General features: G+C 37.8%; 1 protein-coding gene across 1 annotated transcript; it reads right to left on the bottom strand.

The window, feature by feature from the left end:
* Positions 1–10264: 10264 nt before the first annotated feature.
* On the bottom strand, positions 10265–14175 carry LOC138901013 (uncharacterized). The gene is made up of 7 exons (XM_070188737.1): positions 14169–14175; positions 13496–13578; positions 13152–13217; positions 12466–12501; positions 12223–12339; positions 12029–12145; positions 10265–10917 (listed from the first exon to the last, which is right to left on the bottom strand). Exons 1-7 carry the CDS (start codon positions 14173–14175, stop codon positions 10825–10827), a joined length of 519 nt encoding a protein of 172 aa, XP_070044838.1. The 3' UTR covers positions 10265–10824.
* Positions 14176–21024: the final 6849 nt, after the last annotated feature.

Genomic DNA, 21024 nt, shown 5'->3' with positions numbered 1-21024 from the left:
TTCGTGATTTTAATATAGTACTAATTTCTATCTAATTGCCTTGCACGTAATACCCTAGATACGAAAGAGAAAAAGATTGAAATGAAAACATTTATGTAGATACTTAAAGCATGAGAAAAAATTGAAATCAAAACGTTAATGTAAAATGTAGATATTTTGATAGAGATGAAAGAGAGTCAACAAATTGATCTTCTCAGACTTAGTGCCTCTAACTAATCAATTTTTGGTCTTTCAATATATCAACAATACTGTCAGTCTTGTAGTTTATCTTCTGTGTGTTATCTTGTACTATTTCGGTCCTTATTCTTTATCAACAATACTGTCAGCCTTGTAGTTTATCAAGAATACTGATTATTTCGGTCCTGATTCTTTTCGGGACAAGTGTTAGTGTGTCACTTTTGTTTGCCTTTTTGTGAGATTATTCTTTCGATATTTTGTACTCTTTTTTTATATAGTGGATTGCTCATCTCCGCCCGTGGACGTAGGTCAATTGACCGAACCACGTTAAATGTTTGTGTCTCTTTTAATATATTTCTCTTTTGCTGTCTGATTTATCGTCGTTCAATTGTTGCGTTACTAGCTTCCGCATGACACCTGACTTTTTCGGTCCTAACAATCTTGTACTAACCCATGTATGCGAGATCAATAAATTAAATTTATAAACGCATACCTATTGTATATACATTGTTTTTATCTATAAATTGCAAAATTAAGTAAAAAGACAAGTTTGTCGTTGACGGTGTTAAATTCCCTGAACTTTTTCGTATATTTACTTCTTTATATTTTAAACTCACTCAAGGAAAAAGTCAAGAAAATTCAACATCTTTTATAATTCTTAATTTTGATCCGACTCCAATTCGTATCTTATCAAATACTACTTTAAATTCCAACTAAACTTAATGTGATTAGAATTTTATGCAATATAATCTTACTCCAAGTTTTTGATCTTAAACTAATTCATCGCTGCAAAAAAGATAATGAATGAGAATGGACTTAACAACTTCTGAGTCTTTGACTTGCTATAGAATAACCTAAGAACAGAACCACTATCACTTAATGTCACGACCCAAAATTCTAACCTGTCGTGATGGTACTTATCTCGATACTAGGCAAGCCGGCAACCTCAATAAACCATAATTTTTTTTAAGTTTGAAAATATAATATATAAACACAATTCACAAGTCTCGCAAATACCGATACACACACTTTCAAAATCTGGTATCACTGAGTACATGAGAATCTATACATTACAAGTCTGAAAAACGTGGTGTATAATAATCTCAAACTAAATACAATAAACAAAAGAATAGGGAAGGAGAGACAAGGTCTGCGAAATATGGCAGCTACCTCTGAATCTCCAAAAAATCGACTGTGTGAAAGAATCAACACCCACTGTATCCGGGATCACCTGGATGTGCACATGAAGTGCAGGGTATAGTATGAGTACAACCAACTCAGTAAGTAACAATAATAAATAAAGAACTGAAAGAGTGACGAGCTTCTCAGCTAAGTGCAAATACAGTACTTTTCAATATAAAAGAGTAGGCATGCTCTCAAGTTCAACATTTAAGATTTCACTGAAATTTCATATCAAGTTTAACCGAAACAGAAAATAATATTTTTCCGAAATTTCCAAAAATAGTGATATATGACAGCTAAAAATGCAGCAAATAATGTAATCAATGCATCCTCTCAGAGTAACAGTCACTCAGTCCTCCCATTCACTCCAACCTGACAGTCACTCTTTCCTCACAATCACTCTTTTCTCACAGTCGCTCGTTCCTCACAGTCACTCATCACTCGACACTCGCACTCAGTAGGTACCTGCGCTCACTGGGGGTATGTACAGACTCCGGAGGGGCTCCTTCATCCCAAGCGCTATATCAAGCAAATCATGGCATAAATCAATAAAAATATGTTGCAGCGTGCAGCCCGATCCATAAATATCCTCACAATTAGGCCCTCAGCCTCACTCAGTCATCAACCTCTCCAGTCTCTCTGGCTCTCGAAAATCATGATAATCAACCCAAAATTGATAATATGATGTTTTAATAAATAACAACAAGACTGAGATATGATATGAAATGAATAAACATGACTGAGTGTGAAATTATAGTTTGAACATATAATTCAACCACAGAAATGACCCCGATGGGTACCAATAATAACGGCATATGTCAAAGCATGATTATTAATACGAGTGTCAGCTCAATTTTTCCTAACACGTAGAGAATGTACGGATGTCAACAGATAATTTAACTACACAGTCCCATGGAATTTGACCAAGTCACAATTCCTACAGTGCACGCCCACACACCCGTCACCTAGCATGTGCATAACCTTAAAACCAATCACATAACACATAATCCGGGGTTTCATACCCTGAGAACCAAATTTAAAACTGTTACTTACCTAAAGCCGTGCAATTCTTTATTCTGCAATGTCTTTTCCTCGTGAATTGGCCTCCAAATGCCTCGAAACTAGCCACAAATAATTCAATTCAGTCAATAAAATTTATTAAAAATAATTCCATAAAAAATACTTATTTTCCAACAAAATTCGAAATTTAGCTCAAAAATTGCTCATGGGGCCCACATCTCGGAACCCGACAAAGGTTACAAAATCCAAAAGGCCATTCAACCACGAGTCTAACCATACCAATTTTACCAAAATCCGACCTCAACTCGACCCTCAAAACTTCAAATTAAACTAAGAGAGTTTTCTAAGTTTTCCAACTTAATTCACCCATTAAATGCTAAAAATAATCATGGATTCGGGTAATTTAACCAATATTAAGTTAAGAACATTTACCCCTTTATTTTCTCTGAAAATATCCCAAAAATCGCCATTATCCTAGTTCCAAATCGGTAAAAATGAAAAATCCCATTTTTAGAACTTAAACTCTCTACCCAGTTATTTGCTCTACGCTATCGCGAACAACCACACGTGATAGCGAAGCACAAATTTTCACTGCCCAAATTTAACCCTACGCGATCACGGACTTTTTCACGCGATTGCGAAGCTTACTCTCATAGGCCTACATGATCGCGGACTCGTCCACGCGATCACGAATCACAAAACGCGTGACCTCTACTTCTACTCCACTTACTCTACGCGAACACGCCTTCTTTACGCGTTCGCGAATAACAAACTCGCACAGCTGCACAATCGCGGCCCTCTTCATGCGATCGCGAAGAACAAAATTATCACTGCCTCAAACAAGCCTACGCAATCGTGGACATTCTTATGCGATCGCGTAGAAGGAAACCAGTGACAGAAAACCAGCATTCTTCAGCTGGAATGCCAAGTCCAAAATTGATCCATTAACTATCCGAAACTCACCCGAGGACCCCGGGACCTCAACCAAACATACCGTCAAGTCCCATAATATCATATGAACTTAGTCGAACCCTCAAATTACCTCAAACAATGCTAAAACCACGAATCATACCCCAATTCAAGACTAATAAACTTTGAAATTTCAAGTTTTCACAAACGATGCCGAAACCTATCAAATCAAGTTCGATTGACCTCAAATTTTGCACACAAGTCATAAATGACATAACAGACCTAATAAAATTTTCAGAATCGGATTTCGACCCCGATATCAAAAACTCAACCCCCGGTCAAACTTCCCAAAAATTTGACTTTCGCCAATTCAAGCCTAATTCCACTACGGACTTCCAAATAATTTTTCGGACATGCTCCTAAGTCCAAAATCACCATACGGAGCTATTGGAATTATCAGAATTAAATTCCGAGGTCGTTTACACATAAATCAATATCCGGTCAACTTTTCCAACTTAAGTTGTCAATTAAGAGACTAAGTGTCTCATTCACTCCGAAATCCTTCCAGACCCGAACCAACTAACTCGGTAAGTCGTAAAACAACTGTAAAACATAAATTGAGCAGTAAAATGGGAGAACGAGATTATAATACTCAAAACGACCGACCGGGTCGTTACACTTAATCAATACCTACCGCTGCTGCATGCAAATTCCAAAACTAAAAATAAGAAGATAAAAAAGATTTGCCAAATTATGACTCAATATTTATATTATGCCTCGACTCTCAAGATTATCAAGCATCCACTTTTTACAGAAGCCAAAACAAATAATTACATGGAGCACTTACAACCCAAAGAATTATGTTTACTTTTTTTTTAACATTATAGAGGTGCCTCTCAGGAAAAATAATACAGTTAAATAAAATAATAGGAAGAAATAAACTAAACCAAGAAATGTTGATTTTCTTGTTTAATGTTTGTTCGTTAAATACGACCCTAAAAGAAAACAGACTCAATTTCAAATATGGAGGAAAATAACATAGCACTAATAATACCTTAATTTCGTTATCTTCTTCTTGAAGCAGTACAAAGCTTAAACCCTGGAAATATATACTTTTCCTAATGATTCCTGATGTAAACAAAATAAATAAATAAAAAGGATAAAAGCTCCAAAACAAAAACTTCCTAACATTTTCAAAATATGGAAACTAACAAAAATTTAAAAAGTATAACTTCGAAACTTTAAAAGAATTTAAATATATGTGGAGAATGAACTCTCCAAAAAACTGAGGTATCTTTCATCAGTTTTTTCGTTTCTCTAGACTTCTTAGAGCAGCGTATGCTAAATAAATACCTGAACTATGTGTACGTAAAAAATACCTGAATTACGGAATACATCTGAAATTGCGATATAATACTTGATAAGAGCTTGACTTTCATCCAAGCCGTGAAATTTATTGATTTATTTTCTTAAGATATCAATATAACGATTTGGACTTGTACTTGGATTCCACACGTTGACAAATATAGCGTTTTTAACTTGAACTTGGATTCTAGATTTTGATTTGTACTCTATTATTAATGAAATACTTTTACATTTTTGTACATTAATGTGTTAGAGATATTTAATTACTAAATGTTAGAGATATTTAATTACTAAAGGGTATAAAAGTCCATCAATGTTTCAGGGATATTTTAGTCATTCAATATTTAACATAAATTATATGTGCTTTTATAATAATATAGATAGATAGATAGATAAAAAATATATTTTAAGGGATAAAAAAGACGAACGACATTTCGCTAAAATAAAAAAATGAACTTTCATGCTAGTTTTAGTGTACGCGCTTTGCGCGTGTAACCTATATAAAAAAGATGAACTTTTTAAAAAATAAAATAAATAATACTCAAATGTATCTCTTATAAAATAAAGATTAACAAAAAATTATAAGTTCCTGAAAAAAATAAGTATTAATCATTTGGTTAGGGGTTTAGATCCAGTCTACTGGTTCTTTCTTTTAGTTTGTTCCCATTAGTTGTTTCATTATACAAAAACGTTATAGGAGTAAAGTTTGATTGAAGATAACAAAGTTGTTCGATTTTACATATGAGACCTGGCTAGTATACGTGCGTTTATTTCATATTAAATTTTTCAAAACATGAGTCTGATAGATTACCAGCAATTGAAAAGGTTTTATCCATATTTTACTTAATTTATGAGAGTGTTAAAATGTGTATCCTTATTTTAATCATGCCTTAATAGTCATATTTAGCATCCCAACTCGACAAATACTAATCGTCCTTATAAATGATAACTCGATTGTATCTTAACATATGATATTTTTTTAAAGTACTTCATCGGCGGATTACATATTACAATTTATATTATTCCTATTTAGTGAGACAAAGAATATACACAACTCTGATTAAAAATAAATTTCTTATCTTATATATGTGTAAAGTCGTTACTAAGATCGTACTTATTATATTGACTAATTAGATGAATATTGAGTCAAATTAGTTTATTGAGCTTACTCAAAATGTGATGACCCAAAATGTCATCTTTAAATTTAATAATTAATTTCGTATTCTAAGACCTCAAAAAGTACTATTTATCACTCCTCGACTTGCGTGCACAGTCCGTAAAATTTTCTGGAAAGTTTGTATGTGAAAAACAGATTAAAATGTGAATTAGAGGTTTAAAAGTCAACAAAGTTGACTTTGGTCAACATTTTGAGCAAACGAACTCAGATCAGTATTTTGACAGTTTAGCTTGGTCCGTATCGTGATTTGGGACTTGGGCGTATGCCCGGAATCAAATTCCGAGGTCCCTATCCCGAGATATGGAATTTTGATGAAAAATTAAAAGTTTAAGTTCAAATAGTAATTGGATATCGAATTATATGCAAACGACCCCGGAATAGAATTTTGATGATTCCAACAGCTCGGTATGGTGATTTTGGACTTAGGAGCGTGATCGAAATTTTATTTGGAAGTCCGTAGTGAAATTAGGCTTGAAATGACTAAAATAGGAATTTAAGTTTGGAAGTTTGACCGGGGAGTTGACTTTTTGATATCGGAGTCGGAATCTAGTTCTGAAAATTTTTACATCTCCGTTATGTCATTTATGACTTGTGTGCAAAATGTGAGATCAATCGGAGTTGATTTGATAGGTTTCGACATCGAAACGTATAAGTTGGAAATTCTAATTTTCATTAAGCTTGAATTGGAGCGTAATTCGTGGTTTTAACGTCGTTTTAGGTGATTTGAGATTTCAAATAAGTTCGTATGATATTTTAGGTCTTGTTGGTATATTTGGTTGAGGTCCCTAGGGCCTCGGGTGAGTTTCGGATGGTTAAAGGATCAAAAAGTTGGACTTAAAAGCTGCTGCAATTTTTCCTCTTCTGTTGGATATTCTGGGCTGTGATCGAGCCTAGATATCGAGCCCAAGTATCTAGCCCAGGGTTGACGAGGCTCAGGTTCGAGCTTAAGATCGAATCCACGATTGAAGGTCCAGTTCGAGGGCATTATCGAAGGCAAGACTCGAGGGCCAGGATCGAGACCCATAATCGAGGGTCACAATCGAAGGCACATGCTCGATGCCCTGATCGAAGGCCCAGCCTCGATGCCATGATCGAGGCCATGATCGAGGTCCAGGCTCGAGCATGTGATCGAAGCCACGATCGAGGCCCGGTTTGAAGACCAGTTCCGAAGGCTGTCTGGGCAGTTTTATAAAAAGAGGGCATTCGTCCCATTAGCCATTTTTAACAAATTGGAGCTTGAACAGAAGCGATTTTGGATAGATTTTCAAGGCAAGACATTGGGATAAGTGATTCTAACTCGGATTTGGTCTATATACACAAATATATCATAATTTTCACCGTTTAATTAGTATTTTGAGATTGAAATTTGGGAAATTTTTAAAAATAATTTTTTGAGATTTCGGTATTGATTCGGAGTCGGATTTGATTGAAACTGGTATGGGTGGACTCATAATGAAATGTGTTATCGGATTTCGTAACTTTCACCGGATTCCGAGATGTGGGCCCCACAGACGAAGTTTTAATTAATTTCGGAATTTTTATTGAAAATGTAGTATTTCCTTATAGAATTGATTTCTATAAATTTTAGTGATTGTATCCAATTAATTTTGGTTAGATTCGAGCCAATCGAAGTTGGATATCGAGGAAAAGGCTTACTAGTGGATTAAATTGGAGCAAGACGAGGTAAGTCGCTTGTCTAATCTTATGAGAAGGAAATTACCTCATAGGTGATTAAACTGAATAAGTGTTGTAAACTGTGGGGGCTACGTACGCACGAGATGACGAGAGTCCGTGCGTAGCTACTATTAATACTAAAGTCCGGGTAGTTTAGGACTCAAAAGCATGAATTACTTGTGTAAATGGTAGTCGTTACTTAATTAAATTATTTGATATATTTATATATATGGTGTGAATTGTTAGATAAAAATATTAAAGGATGAAAATCTCATATGCTTGAATTTCTGTTTAAATTAATTAATTGTTAAGATAAACTGTTCTTCCTCATGAATTTATCTTATAATAAATATACTCTCATTTCGGAGGTACATAAGAAAATGTCCTCCTTTCTTGTGGAGCGGGCCGAATGCCTCTGCAGGATAGATGTATCTATGGATCGTGCCGCATATCTCTCAGCAGTGTACACAATATTCTGGATCTGGCCGAATGACCTTGGCAGAAATCGTGCTTAATAATAATAATTACACGATACTTTGATAGTTTATTGTAGATTGTGAAGCTAATTGATAAATTTGGAAATCTTTGAAATTTAAGGATTATTATCCCTGCTAGCTAAGGAATTATTGTTATTCCTGTAAATGAGATTAATTGATAAATTATAAATTTATTGGAATTGAAGGAATTTAATTATTTCTGCTGGTTAAACAAATTATTGGAATATCTTGTGAATCATGCTGAATTATATATTCTAGTTTTATTTCAATTATTATTATTGACATGTAGTAAGTGTCAAAGTCGGCCATCTCGTCTCTACCACTTCGAGATTAGGCTTGATACTTACTGGGTACATGTTGTTTACGTACTTATACTACACTTGCTGTAATTTTTGTGCAGGACCTGAGGCAAGTACTAGTCGGGGACCTATCGTCTTACACCCACGTTATCCAGGGGCATAGAGGTGAGCTGCCTTTTTGAGCCGTTCTGTAGCTACCAGTGTCTCTCCTTGTATTTTTCATTCTGTCTATTTTTATTTCAGACAGTATTTGAGATTTTGTATAATCTACTAGATGCTCATACATTTGTGACACCAGGCCTTGGCACATACATTGGTAGAATTTGATATTTTATCATTTTTCTTGGATTAAAAGTTTAATCAATATATGTTTAATTTATTAGTTGGCTTGCCTAGCTGTAGTGTTGGGCGCCATCACGACCTATAGGTGAAATTGGGTCGTGACAAATATGGTATCAGAGCACTAGGTTCACATAGGTCTCACAAGTTATGAGCAGACCTAATAGAGTCTTGCGGATCAGTATGGAGACGTCTGTACTTATCTTCGAGAGGCTATAGGGTGTTAGAAAACTACCTTTCTTCATATTCCATCATGCAATTGATGTAGTACTAAATATCCTTCTCTTATTCTCTCACAGATGGTGGGAACGCGCTCTAATGAGGTTTCAGACCAAGGAAGAGCTACTCCCCCAGTTGCTAGAGGCCGAGGCAGAGGCCGAAGGAGGGCTCCAGCCCGTGGTAGAGGGCGAGGACGTCCCAGGACTATTCTAGTTATGCCGCTAGTGGGTCCAGCAGAGAACCCCGTTATTGAGGAACAGGGTGAGGTGCCTGTGGCAGAGCCAGCTCCGGTGGATTTCACATCTGCACCGGTATTTCAGGATGTCATGGGTCGTATGCTGTGATTCATGGACAATATGACTCGGGCTGGTTTATTTTTGGCAGAACCAGCCACATCTCAGGCGGGCGGGGAAGCACAGACCCCTACCGCACAAGCTCATGGACAGGCAGCTATTGTATATCAGACCCAAGGTGCACTACCCGTGGGTGGAGCCCAGCCAGTGGCAGCAGCTACACCTGAGCCCAGGCCAGTTGCAGCCGTTGATCCTCAAAAACTATTGGACAGATGGACTAGACTACATCCCCTTGTCTTTGGGGGTGAGCTACATGAGGATCCCCATGATTTCATTGATCGGTGCAAGGATAAATTGTACAACATGAGGATATTGGAGTCTCATGGGATAGACTTTGCTACTTTTCAGCTAGAGGGCAGAGCCCGTAGATGGTGGCAGTCTTATGTTCTTGGCAGACCAGCACATTCTCCTCCCATAACTTGGGACAGGTTCACCCGTATCTTCCTGGATGGGTATATTCCACCCTCCCAGAGGGAAGTATTGAGGTTTCAGTTTGAGCAGCTCCAGCAGGGTCAGATGTCAGTGACCGATTATGAGGCGAGGTTTTCTGAGTTATCTCGCCATGCACTTATGATACTCCCACGATATTCCCATGGGAGACGCTCCGTGGGAAAATGGCTGGTGGAAAAATAATTTCCCAGGACATTCGTGGGTAATTTCCAGGAAGTTTCCCACAAAAGGTTTTACGAGAATTTGGTGGGGCCACAGTGTATTTTTCCACGACCGCTGTGGGAAAAAGAAGAAAATATATTAATTTAATTTTCCTAAATTTCCCACCGAATCTGTGGGAAGTAATACAAAACATTTAGTTATTTTTTTTATTTTACCCACAGAAGTAGTGAGAAATATGCATAACCTGAAAATAAATCTATAAACATTCCCACGAATATCAGTGCGAAATATAGAAATTCTTGAAAAAATATGGGCAAAATTCCCGCGGAGTTGGTGGGAAATCTGTGGGAAATCTGGTAAATATTTTCATGACAAAATCTATTTTTAGAACTACACCACCTGCCAAACAGAAAGTACAACCACCAATACAAGACTAAATAATTTAAGCATTCAAATACCATAAACAATATCTAATTCAATCAATTTCATAAACAATATCCAATAAAACATAGAGTAGAACAAAAACTCAAAAAATCCAGTATTCAAATTCAATATCCAAGTACCATCCAAGACAAACTAATAAAAGAAACTACTCTTTAGTTATTATCAGATGCTGCTGGAGAACGAGGCATAGGAAATGCACCAGATGCTAATAGGGAGTTTATCTGAGACTTGAGACTTTTAACATCACTAGTGACAAGTCTTAATGCATCGTCCTTTCGCCTCATTTCTTCCTCCCTTCGCCTTTCCTCTTCCTCTCTTCGCCTATCTTCTTCCTCCCTTCGCTTTGCCTCTTCTTCCCTTGTAGCTCTTTCTTGAAGATACAACTCCATAATCTTTGCTACCTTTCTATTCAATTGCTCAAACTCATCCAGATCAACCGGGCAATGTGACGAAGAATAAGAACCAGACAATCCAGAAGTACGACGACTGAGACTAAACTCTGATCCAAGGCCGTAGACTCCCCTTATGCACGACACCAGCTGCCTTAATCCACATGTTCATGATCTCCTCTTGGGTTGGTTGGATTGGCCTACCTTGATCATCAATAGACTGGCTTTGAATGAACTCCTCCAAGATTCGTTTGAAATTATCTTGTAAAAAAATTATAATTATTATGAAAGTAAATTTTATTAAAGAAAATTTATGCAAATAAGTATCTTTATTTCTCAAACTTTAAAGTGAAACACACAGAAAGATAAAAAGCATAGCAGCCTTGCTGGACTTAATCATTGCCGTTTGTTCACCAACCTTTTCACATGGCATTTCTTCCAATAAATCCCTTGTTCCTTGTGCTTTCCGGACCAATAGTTGGACATGCAGAAACTAAGAAATATGCAGACTTTTTCATAAATAGTTCTAGCCTGGAATCACAAGTTTATAATAGAGAGAAGTTGACAGTGTGTGCTCTCTTCAAAACAATTAGAATCATAACAAACAACATAGAGTGCCGATGCTTATGTCACACCATCCAACTACTATAACCATCTCTCAAGAGCCAAAGGCTTTTGCAGCCAATTTGTTTCTAAGACTGTATCTTTAATTGTTGGATGTCATTGTAAACGGTTCTTGAAATCAGACCTCTTTGCACCACATTACTCCAAAACATATCTAAAAGGCTATTCTCATCAAAGTAAGAAGCATTAAAACTTTTGTAGATTTTGAGAGTTATCATTAGCGTTCTTCTGTACATCTCGTCTAATAAATATGAAGCAATGTCAAGCTTCCCCACTTTAAAGTAAGCATATACAAGAGTAGCATATACTAGACTATCCTCAAGCACTCCTTTTGTTTGCAAAATGTGAAAAACCTTTTCAGCACTATCAATTCTACCTCTCTTGCACAATCTCTTTACTATTGCCCTATAAAAGGATATGTCAACAAGATAACCTCTTCTTATAAACTCATCTATCAATGAGACAACTACTATATCATTATTCTGGTGGTAGTAAACATCCACAAGCCATGAATATGAGTAATAACTGGGAGAAAGTCCAACACTAACTATGTTGAATAAGATTTCTTTGGCCCCATCTATATGCCTAAGAAACAATATCCAATGCGTGCATTGTACAATATAAGCTCACTGCACTGATAAGTGCAAACTCATCTTAAACACCAAGTATATGATAGAGCATTTCAGAATGCCATGAATAGAAATGTATTTTTGATATTAATATATGTGAAAAATATTTTTAATCTTACATGGGTTGTCTCATCGCGCGGCTCGATCCAAGTCATTTTTGTTCCATCCTTCAACTTTTTCATGTGGGTTTCCTCAAACACCTCATCATGAGTAACTGATCTTCCTTTAGCCTTTTCCTGCATAAATAAATAATATGTTAAAAAATGGTAACTAAAATAGTTATAAATCAACAAAAATATAAAAAATACATTACCAATCTTCTTCGATGAGCCGCCATACTAATTGAGCCGCCCGTGTGCACCGAGCCACCCTTGTTGGACAAACGGGCTGCCCTTCCCTGTTCGCTCTTCTTCTTAAATTCCGGAGAGTTCTAATACTCAAGAAGTTTAACCCATAAATCATCAAGAATCCAACTTGGCCTCTTTTTACTTTCTCGAGCAGTCCGAAACATATCAGATAACCTATCAGAACATTTCTTAAAGAAAATAACTCGTACCTCAGTTTCAAAATCGCGTGACCATGCACACTTCATCTGAAAATAAAACATGTTATAATGAATATAGTGAGTTAAAAACTAAAGCAAAAGATTATCATGGTGTAAACACCCGGTGCGGGTAAGTTTTTTCCTCCTCCCAACTCTCAGAGCTGTATTTTCTGTATCTCTATTGGTAATGCCAAAAAATATTGCTCCTTTCTGTAAACTCCCCACAACCCCATAAACCAAAACACATGCTCCTCCATAACTTTGCTTATATTAACCAACACATCACACCTTACTTCTTCCCTCTTCTTACTCATCAACTTTTCTTCTATTTCCCAACTATTCTGTATTCTTTGTATGTTTTCTTAATTTGGGTATTTCAAGAAACTAGCCAAAGATGATAACTTTATCTAATTTCTATCATGTTATGACTGTTGTTGGGCTACTTTATGTGTCTATGATATTAGCTTATGGTTCTGTTAAATGGTGGAAGATTTTTTCCCCTGACCAGCATTCTGGTATTAACAGATTTGTTGCACTTTTCGCAGTCCACTTCTCTCTTTCCACTATATAGCTGGTAATAATCCTTATACAATGAACATATAAAATTAAAAATATCCCACCATTTGACACTCTAATATCCATCCAATCAAGAAATCAATTCAAAATATAGTGCCTTGAGAAACAGGATTTTAACTTACCAAATTCTCAGCACCAGGAAGGTTTTCGTTTTTGGCAAGATTGACAGCAAGCTCAAGATTATTCAACTACAACAAAATTTATAAATTTTTTTATGTCTTTCATGGTCATAGATTACCAAATTTTACAGTACTGGAAATACATCTACAGATACATGACACCAGAAATCAAGAACGAAAAGAAAGAGGGAAACTTGATTCGCTTCACATTAATTTTTTTAAACCTAGGGTTTGAAATAGTATAAAATCCCTAAGTTTCAAAGTACTTTGGGGGAAATCAACAACTAAAAAGGAGAGGGTGAGTGTGTGTGAGAGAGAGATAGAGAGGGGGGGGGGGGTCGAATTACCTGGATATGGAGTGAAGATACAGAGGGAAAAATACGATGTGAAGAGAGGCGTCTTGAGGGAGGGAAGATACAGAGGGGAAATACTATGTGAATAGAATGAGGAAAAACTTAAAGTTACGTAAATAATAATACTTTACCACTACTTCCCTGGAAAATCTCCGTGGGAAATCTTTTTCATAATTATAAGAAAAATTTAAACATTTTAAAATATCCGTTCACACTGAGTCTATGGGAATATGTAAAAAAGTTTTATATTTATTGTTTAAGTTCCCACTGTCTTCACTGGAAATTTTTTCCAGTTTTATATAATTATTTTTGTAATAACTTTTCCCACAGAATTAGAGGAAACGAAGTTATGCGCATTTTTGCGCCAAAATGTTCCCACGGATAGTCACTAGCAAAGATTATTGTTTTTCTAGGAAAAGAAATTTTAATTTTCCCATTGTATTTCGATGGGAATTGCCACTGAAAATTTTTCCGTAGGAAATTTTCGTGGAAAAATGATGTGTTTCTAGTAGTGGTACTTCTTATGAGCTAGTCGTGGAGATAGCCCGCAGGATTGAGGGTGTACGTCAGCGGAGCCGAGTACAGGGTATAAGAGATAAGCGGTTCAGGTATTCTGGAGAGTTCAGAGGTGCTCCGTATGGGGGCAGAGGTCAGTTCGTGAGAGGACAGTCCATCATGCCCCCGTATCCAGCACCACCGCCTTCTCAGGGTGCTCCAGTACGACATTATTTCAGTGCTATACCAGAGAATTCTTATCGCCCACCATCTATTCAGGGTTCTTCCAGTGGGTATTCAGGTCCCCAGGGCCAGACTTCTAGTTAGCGGCTTATTGCACCACAGAGTTGTTACGAGTGCGGGAATCCCAGTCACATACGGAGATTTTGCACCAGGTTGTGGGGTGGACTAGTGCAACAGGGTCAACAGCTTATGATTACTACACTAGTTGCTCCACCAGTCGTCCGACCACCTAGAGGTGGAGGACAGGTGGGTAGAGGTCATCCTAGACGTGGAGGTCAGGCAGGTGGAGGCCAGCCAATTGGTGTTCTAGCTCGATTCTATGCTTTTCCGGCCAGACCAGATGCAGAGGCCTCAGATGCTGTGATTGCAGGTATTATTTCTATCTGCGGCAAAGATGCCTCAGTATTATTTGATCTAGGATCCACTTATTCATATGTGTCATCTCTATTTTCTCTATTCCTGGGTGTTTCTCGTGAGTCCTTGAGTACTCTTGTTTATATGTCCATTTCTGTGGATGATTCTATTATTGTGAACCGGATATACCGGTCTTGTATTATTACATTATGTGGTTATGAAACTAGAGCAAATCTCTTATTTTTCTAGATGACCGATTTTGAAATTATTCTGGGCATGAACTGGTTATCTTCATATCATACTATTCTAGATTGTCATGCCAAGACTATTACCTTGGCTATTCCAGCATTGCCTAAGCTGGAGTGTAAGTGTTCATCGGTTAGTTCATTTAATCGAGTTATTTCTTTTATAAAGGCTTAACACATGGTTGAGAAGGGTTGTTTGGCTTATCTAGCCTATGTTCGGGATACTACTGTAAAGACTCCGACTATTGATTCAATGTCTGTAGTTCGGGAGTTCTCTGATGTATTTTCTTCAGATCTTCCAGGTATGCCACCTGATCGTGATATTGATTTCTGTATTGACTTGGCTTAAGATACCCAGCCTATATCTATCCCACTGTATCGCATGGCTCTGAAAGAATTGAAAGAATTTGAAAGAACAACTTGAAGAGTTACTAGCCAAAGGGTTCGTCAGACCGAGTGTATCGCCTTGAGGTGCACCAGTATTATTTGTGAAAAAGAAGGATGGAACAATACGGATGTATATTGATTATCGCCAATTGAACAAAGTCACTATTAAGAACAAGTACCCATTGCCACGTATTGATGATCTATTTGACCAGTTGTAGGGTGCTAGGGTATTCTGTAAGATCGACTTGAGGTCGAGGTACCGTCATTTGAAGTTTCAGGATTCAGATGTTCAGAAGACTGCTTTTCGGACTAGATATGGTCATTATGAATTTCTGGTGATGTCCTTCGGTTTAACTAATGCCCCGGCAGCATTTGTGGATTTGATGAACAGGGTATTCAGGCCATATATTGATTCGTTTGTCATCGTCTTCATTGATGACATCTTGATCTACTCGTGCAGTAAGGAGGAGCATGAGCGGCATATGAGAGTAGTGCTTCAGACATTGCGGGAACAAAAGCTATATACTAAGTTCTCTAAATGTGAGTTCTGGCTTGATTCTGTAGCATTTTTGGGACATATTGTATCGGGCGAGGGTAATAAAGTTGATCCCAAAAAGATTGAGGCAATTCAGAATTGGCCTCATCCCACTTTGGCAACTGAGATCAGGAGTTTCCTGGGTTTGGTAAGTTATTATCGTCGGTTCGTGGAAGGTTTTTCATCTATTGAAGCACCTTTGACCAAATTAACCCAGAAGGGTTCTCTGTTCCAATGATTGTGAGGTGAGCTTTTAGGAGCTCAAGACAGTATTGACTACAGCACTAGTGTTAGTGTTGCCTTCCGTTTCGGGGATGTATACAGTTCATTATGACGCTTCACGCGTTGGTTTGGGTTGTGTATTGATACAGGAAGGGCAAGTTATTGCATATGTATCACATCAGCTGAAGCCCCACGAGAAGAATTATCCGGTACATGATTTGGAGTTAGCTGCGATTGTTCACGCTCTTAAGATTTAGAGGCATTATCTTTATGGGATGTATTGTGAAGTTTACACTGATCATCGCAGTTTGCAGCATTTGTTCAAGCAGAGGGACCTAAATTTGAGGCATCGCAGATGGCTGGAATTACTGAAAGATTATGATATTACTATCCTATATCATCCGGGCAAAGCAAATGTGGTTGCAGATGCCTTGAGTAGAAAGGCGGAGAGTATGGGTAGTTTGGCTTTCATTTCAGCAGAGGAGAGGCCATTAGCTTTGGATATTCAGTCCTTGGCCAACTGACTTATGCGACTGGATATTTTAGAGCCCAGCCAAGTTCTTGCATGTGTTGTAGCTCAGTCTTCACAATTTGAGCAGATCAAGGCTTGCCAGTATGATGATCCACACTTAATGGTTCTTCGAGAAAGGGTACTACGAAGTGGTGCCAAGGAAGTTACTATTAGAGCGGATGGTGTTCTGCAACTCCAGGGTCGTCTATGTGTTCCTAATGTGGATGGACTGAGGAAAAAGATCCTAGAGGAGGCACACAGTTCCAGGTATTCTATTCATTCGGGTGCTATGAAGATGTATCGTGATTTGAGGCAGCCTTATTGGTGGCAACGAATGAAAAAAGACATAGTTGAGTATGTAGCTAGGTATCTAAATTGGCAGCAAGTTAAATATGAGCACCAGAGGCCAGGTGGCTGACTTCAGCAGATGACTATACCACAGTGAAAATGGGAACGCATCACTATGGACATTATAGTTGGGTTTTCGCGGACCTTGCGGAAGTTTGATACAGTTTGGATCATTGTTGACAGGTTGACCAAGTCAGCACATTTCATTCTGGATGTGACTATGTATACTTCAGAGAGGTTGGCCCAAATTTATATTCAGGAGTAGTTCGGTTGCACGGTGTGCCAATTTTCATCATATCAGATAGAGGTCCTCAGTTTACTTCACATTTCTGGAGAGCAGTACAGAGTGAGTTGGGGACCCGTGTAGATCTCAGCACATCATTTTATCCGCAGACCGACGGGCAGTCAGAGCAGACAATTCAGATTTTGGAGGATATGCTCAGGGCATGTGTGATTGACTTTGGAGGCAGTGGGATCGTTTCTTGCCTTTGGTCGAGTTTGCTTATAACAACAGTTACCAATCCAGCATCGAGATGGCTCCATTTAAGGCTTTGTATGGTCGACGATGTCGTTCGCCCGTCGGATGGTTTGAGCCCAGTGAATCTAAGTTATATGGTACTGATTTGGTGAAAGATGCCTTGGAAAAGCTAAAGTTGATTCAGGAGCGACTTCGTACAGCACAGTCCAAACAGAAGAGTTGCGCAGATTAGAAAGTGCGTGATTTATCCTTTATGATGGGTAAAAACATTCTCTTGAAAGTTTCGCCGATGAAGGGAATCATGAGATTTGGGAAAAAAGGGAAAATGGGCCCAAGGTTTACAAGCCCATTTGAGGTGTTGAAACGAGTTGGGGAGGTTGCTTATGAGCTTGCATTGCCACCTAGCCTATCGGGAGTTCATCCGGTTTTCCATGTATCTATGCTCCGGAAGTATCATGCCGACCTATCACATATGTTAGACTTCAGCACAGTTCAACTAGATAATAGCTTGGGTTATGAAGAGGAGCCAGTTGCCATTGTTGATAAACAGGTTCTCCAGTTGAGGTCCAAGAGAATTTCTGCAGTAAAAGTCCAGTGGAGGGGGCAACCAGTCGAGGAAGCGACTTGGGAGGCCGAGAAAAACATGTATAGCAGATATCCACACTTATTCAACACTTTAGGTATAATTCTAAACCCGCTTGAGGACGAACGTTTGTCTGAGAGGTGGAGAATGTGATGACCCAAAATGTCATCTTTAAATTTAATAATTAATTTCGTATTCTAAGACCTCAAAAAGCACCATTTATAATTCCTCGACTTGTGTGCGCAGTCCGTAAAATTTTCTGAAAAGTTTTAATGTGAAAAATAGATTAAAATATGAATTAGAGCTTTAAAACTCAACGGAGTGGACTTTGGTCAACATTTTGAGCAAACAGATTCAGATCTGTGTTTTGACAGTTTCGGTAGGTCTGTATCGTGATTTGGGACTTGGGCGTATGCTCGGAATCAAATTCCGAGATCCCTATCCCGAGATATGGAATTTTGATGAAAAATTAAAAGTTTAAGTTCAAATAGTGACTGGATGTCGAATTATGTGCAAACGATCTCGGAATAGAATTTTGATAATTCCAACAGCTCCGTATGGTAATTTTGGACTTAGGAGCGCGACCGGAATTTTATTTGGAAGTCCGTAGTGAAATTAGGCTTGAAATGGCTAAAATAGGAATTTAAGTTTTGAAGTTTGACCGGGGTGTTGAATTTTTGATATTGAAGTCGGAATCCAGTTCTGTAAATTTTCAAAGCTCCGTTATGTCATTTATGACTTGTGTGCAAAATTTGAGATCAATCGGAGTTGATTTGATAGGTTTCGACATCGAATGTAGAAGTTGAAAATTCTAAGTTTCATTAAGCTTGAATTGGAGCGTAATTCATGGTTTTAGCGTCGGTTTTGGTGATTTGAGATTTCAAATTGGTTCGTATGATATTTTAGGACTTGTTAGTATATTTGGTTGAGTCCCGTGGGCCTCGGATGAGTTTCGGATGGTTAACGGATCAAAAAGTTGGACTTAAACGCTGCTGCAATTTTTCCTCTTCTGTTGGATATTCTGGGCTGTGATCAGGCCCAGATATTGAGCCCGGATATAGAGCCCAGATATCTAGCCCAGGTATCGAGCCCAAGGTTGATGAGGCTCGGGCTCGAGCTTGAGATCGAAGCCACGATCGAAGGTCCAGCTCGAGGACATGATCGAAGGCAAGGCTCGAGGGCCAGGATCGAGACCCATGATCGAGGGTCACAATTGAAGGCACATGCTCGATGCCCTGATCGAAGGCCTAGCCATGATGCCATGATCGAGGCCATGACTGAGGTCCAAGCTCGAGCCTTTGATCGAAGCCACGATCGAGGCCCAGTTCGTGGACCAGTTCCGAAGGCTGTCTGGGCAGTTTTATAAAAGGAGGGCATTCGTCCCATTCGCCATTTTTAACAAATTGGAGTTTGAGCAGAGGTGATTTTGGATATATTTTCAAGGAAAGACATTGGGGTAAGTGATTCTAACTCGGATTTGGTCTATATATACAAATATATCATTGTTTTCACCGTTTAATTAGTGTTTTGAGATTGAAATTTGAGATATTTTTAGAAACAAAGTTTTGAGGTTTCGGTATCGATTCGGAGTAGGATTTGAGTGAAACTGGTATGGGTGGACTCGTAATTGAATGGGTTGTCGGATTTCGTAACTTTCATTGGATTTCGAGATATGGGCCCCCACAGACGAAGTTTTTATTAATTTCGGGATTTTTATTGAAAATGTATTATTTCCTTATAGAATTGATTCCTATAAATTTTAGTGATTGTATCAAATTATGTTTGGTTAGATTCGAGCCAATCGAAGTTGGATAATCGAGGAAAAGGCCTACTAGTGGATTAAATTGGAGCAAGACGAGGTAAGTCGCTTGTCTAATCTTGTGAGAGAGAAATTACCTCATAGGTGATTAAACTGAATAATTGTTGTAAATTGTGGGGGATACATACGCACGAGATGACGAGAGTCCGTGCGTATCTACTATTAGTGCTAAGGTCTAGGTAGTTTAGGACTCAAAAACATGAATTACTTATGTAAATGGCAGTTGTTACTAAATTAAATTATTTGATTTATTTATATATATGTTGTGAATTGTTAGATAAAAATATTAAAGGATGAAAATCTCATATGCTTGAATTTCTGTTTAAATTGATTAATTGGTAAGAGAAATTGTTCTTCCTCATGTATTTATCTTATAATAAATATACTCTCATTTCGGAGGTACATAAGAAAATGTCCTCCTTTCTTGTAGAGCGGGCCGAACGCCTCGGCAGGATATATGCATCTATGGATCGTGCCGCACGTCCTTCGGCAGTGTACACAATATTCTGGATTGGGCCGAACGACCTCGACAGAAATCGTGCTTAATAATAATAATTATATGATACTTTGATAATTTGTTGTAGCTTGTGAAGCTAATTGATAAATTTGGAAATCTTTGGAATTTAAGGATTATTATCCCTGCTAAATAAGAAATTATTGTTATTCTTGTAAATGAGATTAATTGATAAATTAGAAATTTATTGGAATTGAAGGAATTTAATTATTTCTGCTGGTTAAATAAATTATTATTATATCATGTGAATCATGCTGAATTATATATTCTAGTTTTATTTCAATTATTATTATTGACCCGTAGTAAGTTTCAAAGTCGGCCATTTCGTCTCTACCGCTTCGGGATTAGGCTTGATACTTACTGGGTACACGTTGTTTACGTACTCATACTACACTTGCTGCACTTTTTGTACAGGACCTGAGGCAAGTACTAGTGGGGGACCTATCGTCTTACACCCACGTTATTGTAACGACCCGAACGGTCGTTTTGAGCATTTATGCTCCTCAAAACTATTTAAAGTCTTGAATAATTTCTTACGAGGTATTATGACTAGTGTGAATTGTCGGTTTTGATTTTAAGGTATTTCAGGGATAGTTTGGAAGAATAAATTTCATGTTGGAAGCTTAAGTTGAAATAGTTGACCGGATGGTGACTTATGTGTAAACGACCCCGGAATATAGTTTTGATGATTCCAGCAGCTCTGTATGGTGATTTTGTTATTAGGAGCGTGTCCGGAAAATTATTTGGAGGTCCGTAGTGGAATTAGGCTTGAAATGCCAAAAGTTGAAT

Source organism: Nicotiana tomentosiformis, chromosome 11 (genome assembly GCF_000390325.3).
Source record: "Nicotiana tomentosiformis chromosome 11, ASM39032v3, whole genome shotgun sequence".
In the NCBI taxonomy this organism is placed as follows: Eukaryota; Viridiplantae; Streptophyta; class Magnoliopsida; order Solanales; family Solanaceae; genus Nicotiana; species Nicotiana tomentosiformis.
Note: the sequence above shows the minus strand (reverse complement) of the source record. Positions and strands in the feature narration are given on the sequence as shown.

Coding starts and splice junctions, on each gene's coding strand:
- LOC138901013 (XM_070188737.1), bottom strand. Junction 12,502..13,151: donor TTCCTGGTGCTGAGAATTTG/GTAAGTTAAAAT, acceptor TTTTATTTTCAG/ATGAAGTGTGCATGGTCACG. Junction 12,340..12,465: donor CACGCGATTTTGAAACTGAG/GTACGAGTTATT, acceptor CTTGAGTATTAG/AACTCTCCGGAATTTAAGAA.